The sequence below is a fragment of the Macaca fascicularis genome, chromosome 11 (genome assembly GCF_037993035.2).
Source record: "Macaca fascicularis isolate 582-1 chromosome 11, T2T-MFA8v1.1".
NCBI lineage: Eukaryota > Metazoa > Chordata > Mammalia > Primates > Cercopithecidae > Macaca > Macaca fascicularis.
In genome coordinates, this window is record NC_088385.1 from 121,302,170 (window position 1) to 121,321,643 (window position 19,474).

Consider the following 19,474-nt stretch of genomic DNA (forward strand, 5'->3'; position numbering starts at 1 on the left):
TACTCATCACTAGGGCTATGCTCAAGAGTCACCTCCCCCAGATGGCGTTAGGACCCCTTGCCTTATCCCTTTATGCCATCGTGCAGTCTGTCTTTGTAGTAATTTCCACTGCCGCAATCCACTGAGGATGCACATAATTTCCTAAAGGCTGTTTCTCTCACTAAATGGTAAGTTCCAAAGGAGACAGCCCCTCTCTTTTTGTTCACTGCTGTGTCCCCGGTACTTACCACACGTCCAGTCTAAAGCAAGCACCCACCAAATATATTATCGGAATGTAACAATGTGCGTTGTGCCTTACCATGGTTTTATCAACACCATGATGAAACGACATTAACTCTTGGACATTGTATCCTTAATCCTACTGATTCAGTGAAAAGATCCACTATAACAATCGTTTGGAACCCAAAGAGGTTAACCTGTATTGGTTATGAAACGACAGTGTCCCTTGTCTGATTTGTGAAACTTGCTGTGAACATGTTTTTAACGATTTTCCAATGGTGGCAATTGTTTGAGCTGTGGGGTGGGGACGCTGATTCCTAATTTGGATGATGTTCCTCTGAAAGGATAAGACTGACTGTCGTATAGAGTTGATAAAATTAGTTTCAAAGGCAATTTTTTCAAAGGCAACTCTTTAAAAAAAAAAAAAAAAACTGAACCCATCAGAATAAATATCTATTTGGAGCACAGTCAGAACCTGTTCAGTGGAACTTTACTAATGCAGTCCTTTGGGGGAACAGGAAAGCCACTGACCTAGTTTCTCCATTGCACTTGAAATAAGCTGAATTGTCATTTCTTTATAATTAATTCACACTTCTCAGGGCTTCTTTGCCTGGGAAAGGTCCCAGGAGACCTGATTAAATGAATAATTTGTAATCAACAAGCCAATTGTTTCTTTTTCAAGGGGATGTGGCATATTTGATAGCTCTTGATAATTTGAGGGGTGTGGGCATCAAAATTACAAAAACAGAACAAATCTGCAGCACAAATGTACTCACCAATTTGCTGCTCTCTTCTGTCCCATATGTGTTCTAGAGGTCAAGTTCACAAAGCCTAGATCCATGGATTTAAGATAAATATCGGATTCACTAACGGTTCATAAAGTTATTTGCAGTGGAACCTCCAAAATGCCTGGCTCCAACAATTAATTCAGAGAAAGAGACTCTTGAAAAACCCAAACATTAGGTGTTACATATAGTATGACCGACACCGTTTTAAATCAGTCGGAATTCCTAAAGACTTTTCTTCTCCAATGCCTACACAAATTCCATTAAAACAAACAACCTCATTCCAGGGATATAAACCAGTGGGTACATATGTTCAGCTTCATCACACTCAAGGACAATGGATCCCAAATTCCCCTGAGATGGGCATGAGAAATCACGTGGGGTGAGAAATTCACATGCAAGGCAACCCCTTCCTGTTTCCTCCACTTCCTATCCCCTCTATTCAGTCGGTAGAAAGAATATGAAAAAAAAAAAATGGGTGTTCAAGTTCCTTGTACTTGTTTAAGCACATGGTATTTATTAGGCATTAATTGGCACACAAATATAAGGCACGAGTACTTAGTCCTCACCCTCCCCCCTTAGCAACATTAAAAGACATAATCGCATAGGGACACTCACTTACAAACGCACTCGCACTCTCTCACGTACTTAAACACACTCAGCCTCACATCTTACCCTGTTCTGTTTATTAGGGTCTGTTTTTAAAAAAGGAAAAAAACTTCTTTTTAATCAAAAAAAGCAAAGCACATTCGAAAGAGGAAAAAAACAAAAAAACACAAACTTGGTTTTGAGTATCAATAAAATTAAAAGCTCTTGGCCAGCTCGTATGCTGGGTTTCATTTCATGTTATTACTTAATTAGAATTCCTATTTATAAATAAATAGTACCAGTAAAATATTACATCTGAAGAACCCTACCATAACGCTTTACTTACACACTTTTTTTTAATACTGTTTTCGGCTTTCAGTAAACACAGTTTTGGGTCGGCATTGGTGTGGGCGTGGTATCTTTGGAGAGACATCATCGGTGACCGTGTCTTGCCTCTTCTGTAGGAATTATGCATTTTGCTTCACATCCAGTTTGGATTGTTGGTGATGGAGGTTTGGAAGGTTGGGCTGGTCTTGGTTTTTTTTTTCAATTTTTTTTTTTTTAATCAGGAAGAATATTTATTTTGGCTTTCTGTCCACAACTCTTGTCAACACAGACCTTGCACTGTTATCACAGTCCTGCCTGCATGTAAACCGGGGCTTTTTAAGTTTTTCAAAGCAAGCTTTCCGGAAGGGAAGCTATAGGCCGTTTTAGCGACAGACAGCTGGAAAGACAGAGCTGGCAAGACGGTAGGGCTGAATAAGACAGGATGCCAGGGGGCGTCAGCGTTATCCTGACTCCATGGGTAAGTAAAGGCAAAACTGAGCATGTGATACTGGAGAAGGCAGGACAAAACCAAAGCAAATGGGGACATAGGGAGGCTTTTCAGAAACATCGCATGGCAGAGGTAGGTGCTTTTCTTAGTCAAGGGGAAGGGTGAATTTAGGTTTCAGGGGTGGTTTACTTGAAGGGAATCCCGCAAGTACACATTTTGATATATACTTGCCTCAGACCTCCCCCCAAATAAGGGACTGGGTCCCATTAAGAAAATTGAAAGAAAAAAATATATTATCATTTATTATATAACAATGTCAACATTAACACCAAGACAAGGAAAGACTCCAGCTATGCACTAGGGAAAAACACTCAACGAGGCAAGACTTTCTAGAGCCCAGAAGAAGGAATGGGGGAAGAGATCTGGGGAGTAGTGTGAATGTGGCTGGTTGATGAGTGTGGTGGTCGTGGGGGGTGGGACTCAGCTTTTTGTGTTTGTCTTTTTAAGTTTTGAGACAAAACAAGAAAGTCACATTTTTAAAATTGTGGTTTCAAGCTACTGATTAGATCAGCATCCAGCGACCTTGAGTGCAGATGTGAACATTGGGTGAAATGAAAAATCTTGTCCGTGGGGTTCTCTTGGCTACTGTCTCTCTCCTTCTCTCTCTTTCTCCTCTCTCTCTCTCTCTCTCTGTCTCTCTCTAGGAAATGTCTGTTGTGAAGCAGGCCTCGCTTTAGCTATTGTCGCTCCACTCTGGCACCATGCCAACTCCATGCACAGAGTGGTACTGATGTGGGGACAGAGTCCTTGGCATGCCATGCGAGTAGAGGAACTCGGGGGGCTGAAGGGTGCCAGGGGACTGCAGGCCAGTCTGAGGCCCACACTGCCTGACCACAGGCTGGTGGGCCACGGAGGTCTGGTGCTGGAACATTCCCTCTCCCAGCTGTGGGGAGCCATGGTTGGCCATGCCTGCCAGCCGGGGGACCAGGGGCCCCGAGGTGAAGTGAGCAGAGAAGTGCTGGTAGGGTAGCCTGTCCATGGGCTGCACGGTGGTGACAGTGCAGCTGCTGTAGGAAGGCATGCTTGGCCACGTGTTGCAGCTGATGTCCTCCAGGCTGGGCACAGGCTCACTGGGGGGCGCAGAGCTGGCATACATGCAGGCCTGCCGCTGTGCCGACTCTGTCCTGTAGGAGGCACCCAGGCCCTGCTGCTGTGGGTAGCCTGAGCGGTAGAAGGAATCTTCTTCACTGGGTGATGTCTCCATGTAGGGCTTCTTATAGGGATGGTCTGTGGTGGAACATTCTTCCTCTGTGAAGACAGGAGAGACAGCAGTGAGGCCAGGAGCAGGCACCAAGCAGCTAAAAGTGGAGACAGTTATTTGGCCAAAGTACTGAAGAATAAAGCCTGAGAGATGGTTAGCCCTAACTACCATTCTGAAAACAAAAGAAGGGGGTGGACTGTAATGGTTAAGACCTTAGGCTATGGAGTTCTATGCAAATAGTTTCACCTTTCTGGGTTCAGCTTCTTCATCTACAAGATGGAAAGGGTAATAATAGCATTTCCTACAAAGGGCAGTGTTAAGAATTAAAGGGAAAATACATGAAGCACTTAGTCCAGAGCCCAGAAACACTCAATAAATAGCAACTAACCAGGTGCAGCGGTGCATGCCCATAGTTCCAGCTGCTTGGGAGGCCAAGAAAAGAGGATCACTTGAGCCCAGGAGTTTGAGACCAGCCTGGGCAACATAGTGAGAACTTCCATCTCAAAAATAAATAAATAGCAATTATTATTATCTTTCCTCTTCTCCAGCATGTAAATTTCACAAAAGCAGGACATTGTCTGCCTTATCCGTCACTTTATTCCCAGAACCTGGTAAATACCTACTATTAACAAGAGCATCAACAATAAGTCAAGACAAACACATATAGTGTGTACTCTGCGTAGCACGATTCTAAGCACTCTCCATAAAGTAACACATTTAATCCTCACAACAACCCTACCAGGTGGGTTTTATTATTATCCTTATCTTACAGATGAGAAAAAAAAAAGGACTCATGGAGGTTAAGAAACTTGCCCAAGGTTTTACATGGCTGATAAACAGTAGATCCAGGATTAGAATCCAAGTAGTCTGACTACAAAGTCCTTGTTTTCCACTGTCTTGATACATAGAGAAGGCATGCAATAAATATTTGTATGATGGATGGATGGATGGATGGATGCATGGATGAGTGGGAGGGAGCTTGAATGAATGTTCAAATGCTTTCCTGATTCTTTATGTGAGCAGGTGCCTAGTTAATACTTGTTAAGTTGGTACAAGTTAATGTGTTGCTGTTTCCTGCTGAGCAAGTCACTTCCCTTCCCTGTGCACTAGTTATTTCCTAGTGTAGGGCAGTGGAGATAGTTGTGTCTCTGAAAGGGGGTCTCGTTTCACCACTTTGGGGCCACTGGCCCCTTTGAAAACAAGCAAAAGTGCTGGGCTCTTTCCTAGAAAACTACATTGAAACACAGTGTTTTGAAAACTGCATGTGCATACAAGGTTTTGCATACAATTTCAGGGAGTTCAAAAACTCCCTAAAACGCAGACGCCAGGTTAAGAAGCCTAGACGTGTCTGGATTTGAATCAGGCTCCTTTACTTAATAACTGTGTGATACTAGCAGGGCATCTATCATCTCATCTCTGAATCAAAGTGAGTAATACTTACCTTACTGGGTAGCTAAGAACTAAGTAAGATTGAACATATAAGTCTCCTGATTTCTGTCAACATGAACAGCTCTTGTTGCAGGGGTAACACCACCAGTCAAGCTCATGGCAAACATAATTCACAATAATACCCTCAAGGTATTCCCTTCAGGGGAAGCAATGCTTGGGGATATCTACCAAGGTGTAAACCTCAACACAGACTCATTACTTATCTGAAATTTTACCTTCCAAACTGAAAATTCTCTTTCCTCATCTTTCTGTCTCTTTCTAGTCAATAAATGTTAAGGAGTTATGTCTGTCTTTGGAGAAGTGAAGAAAAATGAAACACTGGGGCATCCATGCAACTCACTGTGATGGCTGATGGCCATGAAAACAGAATGCTGAACTAAATAACAAGAGGAAATGATCAGAGCTATTATTTATTGAGTACCTACTATGTGACCTTACTCTTCATCTCACAGTAATTCCTCAATTACAGTGTCTGCTGTAATGCCTGTCTCATAAAGGAAGAACTAAGGCTCAGAGAAGTGACTTGCCCAAGGTCACATGGCTGAGAAGGAACAGAGGCTGGAATCCAAGCCAGGTTGGATTGACCTTGCCTACACGCCTTGCTTCCAACTCTCTAGATTTCTAATATCCAGTGCCACTCATGCAATCATATAACAGATAATTACCGAGCTGCTCCAAAGTGCTAGGTATTGTGCCAGGTGCTGGAGATAGAGTGGTGAACAGGGTAGACATGATCCTGTTTTTGGTGCATGTCCTCAATCCCAGTCCATCCTACCATGAGCAGTAAGTGAGGGAGGCTGACACTCTGTGACTGAGAGGTGGTCCTCAGATATAAAGACACTAGTAAGCCATTGACTCAAGAGTAAATCCTTTGACTTTGGACTGGCTTGTAAAACAGTTCCCCAACCCAGGTACAGTAGATTGCGTTTGGGTTCCACCAACCAGCTCCATTTGTATCAATGTCCAAGTGACACCCACAGATAAGCCAAAAGTGTCCACAAACAAAACATATCTGTGTTAGGGTTGTGCCCACTTAACGGCAAGCAAACTTATTTTCAGCTAGACTCCTTCTGGGCCACATCTGGGATCTATAGGATGCCCAAAAAGTTTGTACCAAAAAAAAACTATGAAAAACACATTCTTCCAGGTGTTCTATCTACATCATGCCAATCATGCAGATGTTTGAAAACATCCAGATGAGTGAACGGCCACATTTTTCACATTTTAACTGTGCGGTTGTGTGTGTGTCTGTGTGTGTGTGTGTGTGTGTGTGTGTGTGTGTGTGTGTTTGGAGTCTTGAAGACATTGCTATACTCAGCTTCGTTTTGTCCTCACCACCTCCTCCCTTGATTCCTTTCCTTCCATTCTTCCTTCCAACCCCCAGATTCATAAACCTGAGTGTTTCCATTGTTGCTGGAATCATAACTTTTGGGCTTTCCATTTAACCAGGCTGTTCCCCTTTTCAATAATAGAAAGTACAGCTGCAGGGCATCCTTGGCAAGAGAAAAAAAAAAACAAGGCAAACTAACTATTCTCAAGTTTCTGATCCCCTTCCAGATTTGTTACAAGTAAAAAAGGAAGAATAATAAGAAAACGGCCGGAACACATTTTGGAAAATCGTAAAATTATACATTCCAGTCTTTAATACCCCAAAGATCTAATGCAGAGCACTAAGAAAAACTCAATCTTGGTTTATTGATAAAAGCAAGTACTGAATATTCTCAAATTCCTCTCAGGCCTCATCACATTGTGAAGAAATTCCAACTCAAGGATCCACATTTCAGGTCAGTCATGATAAATGCTCTGGATGTAATCTCTGTGTTTATTTTGGTTATGGCTCAGTTTGTTTCCGTTTTTCTTTTTTCTTTTTGAGAGCCCAGTAACTGTTCAACAGCAAAGACCTATCTCCAGCCAAGTCATGATTAGCTTTCAGGGTTGGTAAATGGGCTAGAGTTAAGTATCAAGTCTTCTGATGAGATGAGTCCACAACTCGGCTTCAGAAAGTTGCATATTAAGAGTGGTCAATTACATTGCAACTATCCTAAACCCAAATGAGTCTCTTAGGTAACAGTAAAGTTCCTCCTGATTCTGACCATTCATGACATCATGGTGCTGTAGAAAACCCTAGTACTTTGGACTTTTCTAGATGTTTTTGATTCTAGATAAAGTGACTTTAGTATTGTATCCAGGGCACACATATTAAGGCACAGAGTTATGGCTCCAGTGCTCACTGGCCATGTGACTGTGGATGAATCACTCGGTCATTCCAATCTTAGTTCTTGATTGTAAGTGGAGATAATACCTGAGCTTTTTATGACATTTAATTTGAGGTAATACTAAGTGCAGTGGAGTTTTTATCTTCCTTGCACATAAGGCATTCAAATCTTGTCTGTCCAAATGACCTGGGTCCATTCTCTTTTCCCTCTTTCTCTTTTGGAAGACTGGACAGATAGCATTCTGAAAGCTGTCCCATACTTAGAAATATTTGGGTAGATTACAGAGCTGGAAAGCTCACAGAGTGCTTTCAAATACTAATCCTATTGAGTAAATATTGTCACTATTCTCAAATGGGTCATTTCTCTTGCCAATTCAGTTCATTCAGGTGAAGAACCATTGTCGAGTCTTCCCAGACAGAGACCCTGAAACTCAGAGTAGTAATCTTTCTAGCTGAGTGACCTTCAGCAAGTTGGGAAGGTGGCTATAATTCAGGCCTTCTGACTCACAAAGCGGTGCTCATTCTGACAGATGGTCCCTGGCTTTCTATTTCATGCAACCCTACATGCTCAGCCAACATGAAAAGGTAGCAAACCTTGACTCTTATGGATGAGTAGATAGATGGATGGGTGGGTGAATGCATGGGTAGATGTATGGGTGGGTGGATGGGGGGATGGATGAATTAGTGAGAGGATCGATGGATGAGTGGGTGGATGAGTGAGTGGATGAGTGGGTGGATGGATGGGTGGTTGGATGGGTGAATGGATGCGTGGATGGGTGGGTGGGTAGATGGGTGAATGGATAGATGGGTGAATGGATGAGTGAGTGGATGGATGAGTGGGTGGATGGGTAGGTAGACAGATGGGTTGATAGATGGGTGGGGGGATGGATAAGTGGGTGGATAGGTGAGTGGATGGGTTGGGGGATGGGTGGATGGATGAGTGGGTGGATGGATGAGTGAGTGGATGGATGAGTGGGTGGATGGATGAGTGAGTGGATAGATAGATGATTGATGAATGGGTGGATGGAGGAATGAGTGAGTGGGTGGATGGGTGGGTGGACGCGTGAATGGTGGGTGGATGGATGGGTGGGTGGGCGGATGAGTGGGTGGATGACTGGTTTTTTGTTTTTGTTGTTGTTATTTGTTTTTGATGTCCCCATGCTCTTAGCTCTTAGCATAAAGTAGGAAGAGTTGGAATGGTATTGTGGGAAGATTCTCAACTAGAAATCAAAAGAGTCAGTTCCAAATATCAGCTAGTCACTACCTGAAATCATTATATTTACTTACTGGCTTATTATATGTCCCATCCAGTAAGAATACAAGTTTCTTGAGGGCAGGAGCCTTTTCCACCGTGTCCTCCACTTATCCCAAGCACCTAGCACAGTGTCCATTATACATTAAGTGCTCAATAAATGAAGATTAACCTGATGCATCCATCCCAGTTCTGCCACTCATCAGCCACATAAGCTTAGAATCTAACCCTGTCTCTTGGTTCTCCATTAGACCCCTGCAAAATAGAGATGGGTGGCATCTCCCCTGGTTCAAAGACTGCTGCAGGGAGCTGGAGAATCAGCAAAGGAATGGATGTGAAATCTCATTTTAAAACACACAGCACTGAGAAAATGCACCCTGCAAAGCCCTTTTCCATATCTAATTCCCCGTCCCCTCTCAATCTCTAACTTTCCTTTGAATATCTGATTCAGTTCCTGGCTATGCTAGAATCTTTATTTGGGTTGCTTTTGCTTTATAATGTGAGTTGGGGTGAGAGTCAGGGGTGGGAGGGAGAAAGACAGACAAGTGCTCTCCCAGGCCCTGGGGACCTGGATTTGATTGAGTGGCATTGATAAAAGACCTTCCCAGCTTTTTTGGCTCAATCCATTGGGAGAGATAGTTTGGAGACAGCCGGTTCCAAACACAAGGAGCCCTCTGGCCTGCCTGCCTGAGCCTGACTCCTGGGCTCATTGGAAAGGAGACAGACAATGAGGGGAAGTCAGATAGTGGGGCAGGCAGGGGCCGGGGGAAAACCACCCATGGAGTTATCACTTAACGAGAATCCCAACTGGAAGGAAACCTCAGCTGATTCCTTATCACTTTACAATGTGGAGGCTGATGATGAATTGCTATTTGTTGTCTCCTAGGCAGGACAGAGAGCCCTTGGCTGGAATGTTCCCTGTCACTGGGAGCTCCCTTTTGGGGGTGGAGGGAGGTGAGAAGGGCAGAGGTTTCTGGAAAGGTGAAAGGATTTCTCCAGGGTGCACACCCCATTCACCCCAAGCCCACAGGCCTCAGTGTACATCTCAAGCCAGGCCACTCATGAGCTGGGTGACTTTGGGTAAGTTCCCCAATGTTGGTTTCCAAATCCACAAAGAAGGGGCAATTCTTCACCTTGTTATCGCCAACCCGCCACTAAGACCTGATTCCACCCACATCTCCAGCTTCTCCCCACACCCTGGTCGGAGCCACCATCTCCTGTTTCAGACCGCATGACGGCCTTTCAATGGGTCTCTGGTGCCAACTAAATAGTCCTGTGCTATCATAGCAAAGTGACGGCTTCCAAATAAAGAACTTAGGCATGTTACTCACAAATCTAAATCCCTCCAATGGATGTGCACTGGTGGTAGGATAAAATTGGACGTCCTTCATTAAAATGGCTTATACAGGTTGCCATCTCGCTGGTCCCTGCCTTTCTCTCTAGCCCTCATCCCCCACCACTTTGCCCTCGCCCTGAGTGCCAACATCCCAGCCTTCTGTTCAGTCCCAGGGGGCGGGCTCTCCCTCAGCCAAGGGGCTTCATGCATGCTTTCCTCTATGTGTGGATACCCTCACACCTCCCACTTCTCCTATCCAACACTCACTCTCCTCCGATCTCAGTCTCAATGCTTCCCTGATCTCCCACCCTAGACTGACATTCCAGTTTGATATTCCTTAACACTTTGCATATCTTCTTTATAGCATTCAATCATTTATTTTATTTTATTTTTTTCTTTGAGACAGGGTCTCACTATGTCACCCAAGTTGGAGTGCAGTGGTGCAATCACAGCTCACTGCAGCCTCGAACTCCTGGGCTCAAGTAATCCTCCCATCTCAGCCTCCTGGGTTAGCTAGTACCACAGGCATGTGCCAACACACCAGGCTAATTTTTTATTTTTTGTAGAGATGGAGTCTCACTATGTTGCCCAGGCTAGTCTCAACTCTTGGGCTCAAGCAATCCTCCAACCTTAGCCTCTCAAAATGCTGAGATTACAGGTGGGAGTCACATGCCAGGCTTCACAATTTCAATTAAGCAATTTATAATTACTTGTGTAATGTCTGACCTGCTTGCAACAGTGTGAGCTTCATAAGGGCAGGCCTGAGGCAAGCACGTGTTTATTGAGCACTCACAGGTGCCAGGCACTGTTCTAGGTGCTTTCTGTGGATGATCTCATGTCCTCTCATCACAACCACATCAAACAGGTGCTATTGTTATTCTCACTTTGCACAAAAGATAGTTGAGGCCCAGGAAGGTAAAACAACTCGCCCATGGGCACACAGCTGCAAAGTGTCGGCAACTGTGAGTATTTCTACAATGGATCAGCCCCCAACTCCATCTCCCGCAGTGGCCCCTCCAAGTTGACTTTAAGTTCATCCGAGGATCCATTAAACGCTCCAAGAAAGTCAAGTCATAACCTAAGAGGTTTGTGAACCTTGCATTCAAAGCCTCCCCGCCGCATCCTTCAGGAATGCATTTATAAGGATGCTGCTGTAAATATTGAACCTAAAAAGCACCATGATCCTTTTTAACTTCTTCCTGCCCGTCTTTTGGTCTGGCATTAATTTAATCGATTAGAGCTCCCTAATTCAAACCTGGTGAGCTCTTAATCAGCATGTCTGACCCAGTCTCAAAGACAGATCTTCAGTGGAAAATGAAATTTTGAGATTGTAGCAGATGAGCAAAGGTAACCAAGACAGTATAGAGTGGTGGTGAAACGCACAGGTTTAGAATCTGCAGACCAGGCTGGGGTTCAAGAACCACTGGCAGTTTTTGTTTGGAACCTTTCTGAGCCTCAGTTTCCCCATTGGTAAAGTGGGCTAATAATAGCATCTACTCCATAGTGTTGTCGAAAAAGCTTGATCTGGGACTTAGGAAGGGCACCCTTAAATATAATGTAAAATAGAATCTCTATTCAGGGACCTGTAACCCATGGGACATTCTTAACCTCCTGCTCGTGCCTAAAGAGGCAGACATATTTGCAGGCATCTGGTCTCCAGTCCATCTGGCAGCAGATGTGCCGGGAGTCATGCCAGGGGGCCTGTTGGAGTGATATTGCTCAGGCCTTTGAGATTCAAGGAGTTTGGACTGGCTTCAGGTAAGTCTGGAAGTTAGGCCTCACCCAGGTCAGCTCCCAGCCCCATGTAAATACCAATGACAGCTCTTCCCTCCTTTAAAACACAAGATTGGTAAGTGTCAAATAGTCAAACTGTGTTACTTTCCTCATGTAACCCCAGCTCCAGAAAAAGCTACCAAAGCATCCATTCCCATTGGTTGTTAGCGAGTTGTTTTCTCCTAAAGGTCTAGGCACTGGGCACTGGATTCACAAAGGCTTGTGTTGACCACTGAGGCTGTGAGATTCAACAGGCCACTTTGTAGATTAACATTGGTGTCGTTTAGAGCAAAACAGTTACTACTTTCTGAGTCAACCCTGAGATAACATATGATGTGTATGATTTTTTGACATCTTTGCACCAAGCCTATGAGATGAGTCGTACCCTGAGGCCAAATTTACAGATTTTTTTTTTAAATGAGTCTTGGAAAGGTTAAGTAACTTGTCACTATTTATAAAAATTTTTAAATTGCAAAGGTGAACTTCATCCTGATTTATTCTGCAGACCATAAATGTAAGCTTTAGCCTACACCATCCCCTCTGCATCTGTCTTCCCAAGCTTTCACCTAGAGAGGCAGTCTTCTCTGGGCAGACTGATTAAATCAATGCCAGACCAAAAGACAAGAGGCAGATTCCTCCTGGGAATCACCTTCTGGAGTGATACCTGCCACATACCCAATCATAGCTACCACCTACTGGGTACTTGCTAACTATCAGATGCTTTAGGGAACATCATCATTTACAAAGTGAGAAACCAAGGCTAGGAGAGGCTAGACCTGAGTGAGGTCACACAAGAAGCAGGGAACAGAGATGAGATTTGAACCCCCATCTCTCTGTCCCCAAAGCCTGCAGTCTCCCCACCATGCCATCTACAGCTCACGCCAAGCAATGGTTCTAGCGAGCTGAACTCCACCACACCACCTGTGCCACACACTTCTATTCTGGCTCACAAGAAGGGCCACCAGGAAATTATTTCTTTAGCATAGCCCCTTTAGATTTGAATGACTTAGGAAAAAAAGCCATTCATTTCTCATGTGGCAAAAAAAAAAAAAAAAAAAAAAAAAAAAAAAAAAAAAAAAAAACCAACCACGGAATGCCTCAGCTTAGTAGATTTAAATGGGGGATGAGATGGGAAAATCATTTGTGATTTGTGTGTGTGTGTGTGTGTGTGTGTGTGTGTGTGTGTGTTGGTTTTTATCAGAAAAAAAAAGAGTTCAAAATCCACTTGGGAGAAACACTGACACATATGCCAGAGAAACATTCACAGTCACAAGGGGTTTTCCTACATCATGTCTTGTAATACAATCAGGGACCACTCAAGCAACCTCCCTGCCTACCAGAGGGGGTTGCAAAATAAACTCCGTTTTCAGCTTTCCAGTCAATTCTTCCTCCTTAGTGGTTAAAAATAAAATGATGCAGTCTAGGTTCATAAAAAGATATCCAAAACACATTCTAAAGTTTCAAAGGAAAAAAAAAAAGCAAGTTGCAAAATACATACAGTGTGATTTCATCCATATTAAAAGGTTTTTTAAGTGTTGGGTGTGGTGGCTTATGCTTGTAATCCCAGTACTTTGGGAAGCAAAGGCAGGTGGTCACTTGAGCCCAGGAGGTTGAGACCAGTCTGAGCAACATAGTGAGACCCTGTCTCTACAATAACAAAAAGAAATTTAGTAGAGTATGTGATTGCATGCCTGTAGTCCCAGCTACTAGGGAGGCTGATGTGAAAGGATCACTTAAGCCCAGGTGGCTGAGGCTGCAGTGAGCCATGATTGCACCACTGCACTCCAGCCTGGGTGATAGAGTGAGACTCTGTCTCAAAAAAAAAAAAAAAGTAAAAATAAATCTAGTTCAGTCTCTGCACTCTCCATGTGTGTGTGTGTGTGTGTGTGTGTGTGTGTGTGTGTGTGTGTGCATGTGTGTATAAATGAATACAATAGGCCTGAATATTTCAAATAAGTTTTCTCCAAAGAAGGGGCTGGAACTGGAGGTAGGAACATGTCAAGGGAACTTTTAGTTTTAGCTGTATGGTTTAAATTTCTTATCTCCATGTATTTTTGTGTTGTTTACATTTTTAAATAAATAAAGTAAATAAATGCATACTCCTTCCCCCGAACCCCAACCCAAGGAAAGGAAAAGGTAAGAAAGCAAGCAAATTGACCAGGGGTGATCACACTCACCTTTCCTCTTGGTGCAATGGTAAATTTGGCTATGCTCCTGGGGCAGTGGGTATGGGTTGGGTGGAGGCAGGAGGTCCTGGGAGGGGCCAGAAACACCATTCTCACACTGGTATTGGGACCCCAAATTGGATGAGGTGGAGAGAGCTCGAGACTCGCTGCTGAAAGGACTGTGGTTGGAGGCCACTTTTTGCCTCACGGTGCTCCTGGGGACCACGGGATATTCTTTACTGAAAGAGAAAAGATGGGAGATAATGCTTATCAGTGCCCTGATACAGATTTCCTGAGTGGCTGAACCAGGCATGAGAGAATCACCAGAAAAGTCACAGAATAAGGGAAAAAAGGGGTCTTTAATGAATAAAATGATCCAGTTATATTCATGTCCATCACATTTCACAAATGTATATTTGGGTACTAATTTTTCATGCCTTATACATCAAGCAAGTAGATTTACCAACAGTTCTATACCTAAGCAGAAAAGTAAATAAACACCCCCAGTTAAGAACCGCTTTGAACAATCAATAAACACACATGGTATTTTGAAATATGTCAATTTAGTCTACGTATGTCTTTAAATTCTCTAATTTGAAAGCTAGTTAATCTGAGTATTTATTTAGACTTAAACTGTGGGTGTCCATCTTTAAGGTGGGGCTCAGGTCATTGCCCAAAGTTAGTAAAAACTGGTAGTTGACCACCTAGGAAGGTCAGGTATAATCCTAGGTTACTCTCATCTGGATAGATTGCTGCTAGTGTCTTAGAATTTCCTGCTGAGTTTCTGTCCTTGTGACCACTGATGAACTTAACTTCTCCACACCTTAGTTTTCCCATCTATAAAGCAGGGATAATGAATGTCCCCAGTTGAAAGGGCTGTTGATAGAAGAAATGGGTTAACGAGTTAATCATGAAAAGACTCAGAAAGGTACATGGCACACAGTAAATGCTCAACAAATGGCAACCATCATCATTACTGTTATTCTTTTGGGCAGAGAGAATAGAGGGAGGGAAAGAAAATGAGAAAGAAGGAGGAACAAGGACATAGAAGATTAAAAAATAAAAAGAGAAAAACAGCATGGGATCTAAGATTACGCAGCTCCCAATTCAGGCCCCATCCCTATCCCTTACGGGCTGTGTGTCCATCTGACTCGCAACCCTCCCCTGAGCTTCAGGGCCCACACAGGCAAAGTGAGCATAATAAAAATTCCATGACATCATAGGTATAGCCTCCCTCAATGTGCTCAAAATCTGACCCCTCACACTCTTAGGATTGGTCCTCCACATTCCCTTACCTTCAGATTTCATACCAGGTGTTCCCATTTCTTTTCCTTAGAAGGACTCAGTAGAAACCTCTCCTGGGAAGAGGGAAAGTCGTGCTGTGCAGCACGAGGAGGCTCAAAGGAAATGAGAGAGGTGGGGAATGGATCAGATGTGGGAGGTTGCAGAGGAGTAGAGAGAAGTGGGGGCGGGGGGGTGCTTCAAGATAAAAGGGACAAAGAGAGAAATAGCCAAGTATGTGAAACAAGAAGAGCTTGACCCCTAACATCCCATATCCAGCATTTAGGATGGGGATAGGGAATCTTGGGCATGGCATTTACAAACTGCATATATTGCTATACAGCATTTATAAAATATTTTGGTAACTATATTTCAAACATAACTGGCTTCCCTTGTAACCTATGTATTCTATTTCATGCATTTAATCATATTATTCTTAGAGATGATTCATAGACTTCAACACACTGCCAGAGAAACCCATGGCATCAAACAGGTTAAGAACCCTAGAAGGAGCATGTGTCAGTAAATTCCAAACTTCAGTCGGACACAATATTCACCATGACATAGAACCATCCATTCTTTAACTTATGACATTTTAAAAATTAACCATTTATCCAAATAAGTTAAGCTTCACTATAAGTGATCATATCTGTGAAATTACAGGCTTGTGGTGCTAATTATAGTTCTTTTAATGCAATTAAGACAAATGTTTATGTGCCTATGGTCATAGCAACTCAGGAGGCTGAGGCAAGAGGATTACCTGAATCCAGTAATTTGAGGCTGCAGGGTGCTATGACTGCACCATTGCACTCCAGCCTGGGTGACAGAGCGAGACCCTGTCTCAATCAATCGATCAATCAATCAATCAATGCTTGACTATTAAAATTAAAGAGTATACCTGGAATAATCTCATGTGCAAAGAGCTACACATAATGCATTTTGAAGGATCTTGAATTTGTCCATTTCATCCTTTCTGTGACTCTATGTGGTAGGTATTATTTTTGATCCCATTTTACAGACAAGGAAGTTGAGGCCCAGGGAGATGAAGCAACTTGTTCAAGATCACAGAGTTAGAAAGAGACACAACTAGAATTCTAATCCAATCATTTCCTCATAACTTTTGCATTGTCTTGCAATGACGTCTTTCAATTTTTACAACACAATATGCTTTTAGGGGAGCAGGGTTTTGGGGCACAAGACTCTTTCCACTTCTACCCCCTCAAGTGTGTGAACATCTCCACCCTATATCCCTGCCTTTGTTTGTCATGTGAAAGTACACCAGAGTGGCCAGGCAGGGACACCGAGCATCTGCCAAGTTTCCATGAGGCTATAGACACCCTCAGGACACCCAGGGGTCTCCTAGCCCAGCTTCCCTGTGCCATCTCAGAACCAAAGCTGGAGCCATCTGAGTGGCCGCACCAGTCAGAATCACCCCCTGGGGCCAGGAGGCTGAAGGGAATGGGATTAGATTTATGGCTCTTGCTTTGTGGTTCGAGCTACGTAATGGAAAAAAAAAAGAAAGAAAGAAAGAAAGAAAGAAAAAGAAAAAGAAAAAGAAAAATTATAATAACAATAAAACATTATAAAAGTTGTCAAAACTCACTGGCAACTCTATTTAGATCTATTTAGTTCCAATATTTCGCTGTCAGAGCTCCAAGAGGAAGGGGGAAATCTCTTTTGGTTTTATATTTTTAATAGGAAAGGTTTTGCTTTTTAATTAAAGAAAATAACCTCCAAAAAATGTTGGCTGAGAGAATTTACAAGAAAATATATCAATGGACTCCGTGGAATTCTCTGTTCCAGTACAGCCAAATTGCAAAATTGCTCTCTGGAAAGGCCAAGTCCTGCTTTTGATTACCAACACAGAAGTTGGAAAAGCAATATTATCCCAATAACCACTTGTCCCTCACAGCTTGTTTCCCTCTAAGGAGCCTGAAACATCATCTCTATCACCGATCATGAACATCTCTGTTAATGCCTGAAGTACAATGTCCCCAAACCCCTCTGACAGGTGTCAAAATACGGGTGTGGAAAGGGGAAGTAACTTCTCAATCATTATACAATTACACAGGCAAAGGAAAGAAAACGTTAGAATCAAACAACAGCAGGGCAATTTTCACAGAGCCCGTCCATGGATCAAAGGAATGATCAATCAAAGAAACGTGGTTAGTATCATTATGGCAGAAATCTCTAAAGTCCTCCAGATGAGAAGATAAAACTATTTTCTTGTACAGCTTAAGAACATCCATGAAGAAGCAAGGACACAAGAGAATTAAAGTGAAAGCTGAAAAGCCCTTGTGTCTCTGGAAATACAGGCAGCAAAAAAAGTTTGCTCTTTTTTTAATCGTCATTATTATCATTCTCATCTACATTGTTCTTCAAGTGCCTCCTAATGTTCCAGCCGCTGTACTGCTTGACTTATATGCTTATCCTGATTTGATCCTGGCAAGAACCTCGTTTCACAGGTATAGTTAGATTTACATTAGAGATGAGAAAATGCAGACAAGCCAGGCACAGTGACTCACGCCTATAATTCCAGCACTTTGCGGGGTCGAGGCAGGCAGATTACTTGAGGTCAGGAGTTCAAGACCAGTCTAGTCAACATGAAAAACCCCGTCTCTTCTGAAAATACAAAAATTAGCTGGGTGTGGTGGCAGGCGCCTGTAATCTCAGCTACTTGGGGGGCTGAGGCAGAACAATCACTTGAACTTGGGAGGTGGAAGTTGCAATGAGCCAAGATCATGCCATTGCACTCCCACCTGGGCAACAAGAGTGAACCTCTGTCTCAAGAAAAGAAAAGAAAAAAAAAAGAGAAGAAGAGAGGAGAGGAGAGGAGAGGAGACAAGAAAAGAGAGAAGAAAAGAAAAGAGACAAGAAAAGAAAGAAAAGTAAAAGCAGGTGCAGAGAGGTTAAGTGACTTGTCCCAGACCACACAGCTAAGAGGCTGTGTCTCACCCAGGGTCAGTCCTATTCCAAATCTCATGCCACCTAATACTTTTTAAAAAGCACATACACAGAAATGTATTTTCTCATAGTTCTGGAGATGCGGGTGCTAGCGTAGTCAGTTTCTGGTGATGCCTGTCTTCCTCGCTTGTAATGGCCCCCTTCCCTCAGTGTCCTCACATGCTAGGCAGGGAGGGTTAGAGTGGGGAACTATCTCTCTCTCTCTCTCTCTCTCTCTCTCTTCCTCTTTTCTATAAGGCCACCATCCTGTGAGATTCAAGCCTCACACTTAGGACCTCATTTAACCATTTTTTTTCCTATCAGTTATCCTGTTTATTATTTTCACATAACATTTTTAAAATTTTTTGTTTTGGGGGAATAGGTAGTGTTTGGTTACATGGATTAGTTCTTCAATGGTGACTTCGGAGATTCTGATACACCCATCACCCGAGCAGTGTACACTGTACCCAATATGTAGCCTTTTATCCCTCATCCCCCTCCTGCCCTTCCCTCCAAGTCCCTATATCAAGGGGAATAGTGGAATGGGGGTGAGTGATAAAAGGCCCTATAAGCCCAATATTTCAGCCACCTAATACCTAATAATAAGCAATTGTCACCTCCATACCAACTAATTAGCAAATCTCACTTTAGAAAGCATGCCGGCAATGAGAGAATTGAACATTGGCTCCACCCGGGCAATAGCAAGATCTACTGATCAATTCTACTGTTTGCAGAAACTTTAGTTTGCAACAGTCAAATCTCACTGCTCTCTCTGTATCAAGCAGCTATACCTGCATCCCACGGACAAGCTCTGACAAGAGTCTGGGGCCCCCCCACCCCAACACGAGGGTATCCTGAGTACCTCGGCTGGCCTTGGGTATCAGCACCCACAGACCAGCTTTTCCCCAGCTCTGCCCTTCTCTCACATTCTGTTCCACGTGAGTGAGTGCAATGAATGACGCCATTGTCGCCGGGTCTGGGTTGTAAAACGTTACAAGGGAATATTGAAATCCATGGCCAAACTGCATCCTCAGCCTCCCTCTAGCTAATGAACACCCCGGAGAACGCTTTCCACCACAGCTGACTGAATTGGCCTTTTCACGGGAGCAGGTGGTAGGGGCGCTGGCATGTTCGGATTTTTGTGTTTGCTTGTTTTCCCCTGGTGATCCTTACCCAATTTCTGGCAGCCTTTTTCAAACAACTAAAGCAGTGCACTGGGGCAAGGCAAGGGACTGTTAAATCTCTCTTCTCTTGGAGCAAATTCCTCTTCTCAATAGTATTTTAATCTGTGATTAAAATTAAAAAGGGGGCCACATCACCCCTTGAGAGCTTTCTTGATTTATTAACATTCTAATAAACTTGAGGAAGTTGTTCTGATCTAACATGCGTGAACACAGTAGGGACTGCGGAGGGCACACCCAAGGCTGGATTT

At 43.4% G+C, this 19,474-nt stretch overlaps 1 protein-coding gene across 2 annotated transcripts in view; it reads right to left on the minus strand.

The window, feature by feature from the left end:
* Positions 1–2,642: 2,642 nt before the first annotated feature.
* Positions 2,643–19,474, minus strand: part of TBX5 (T-box transcription factor 5) — a 53,064-nt gene continuing 36,232 nt past the window's right edge. For both annotated transcript variants that reach the window (XM_005572335.5, XM_005572334.5), the window contains exons 8-9: positions 13,831–14,057; positions 2,643–3,675 (exon numbers count right to left, since the gene is read on the minus strand). In XM_005572335.5, coding sequence (XP_005572392.1) covers positions 3,101–3,675; positions 13,831–14,057 — 802 coding nt within the window. In that variant the 3' untranslated portion in view covers positions 2,643–3,100. The remainder of the gene's footprint in view (positions 3,676–13,830; positions 14,058–19,474) is intronic.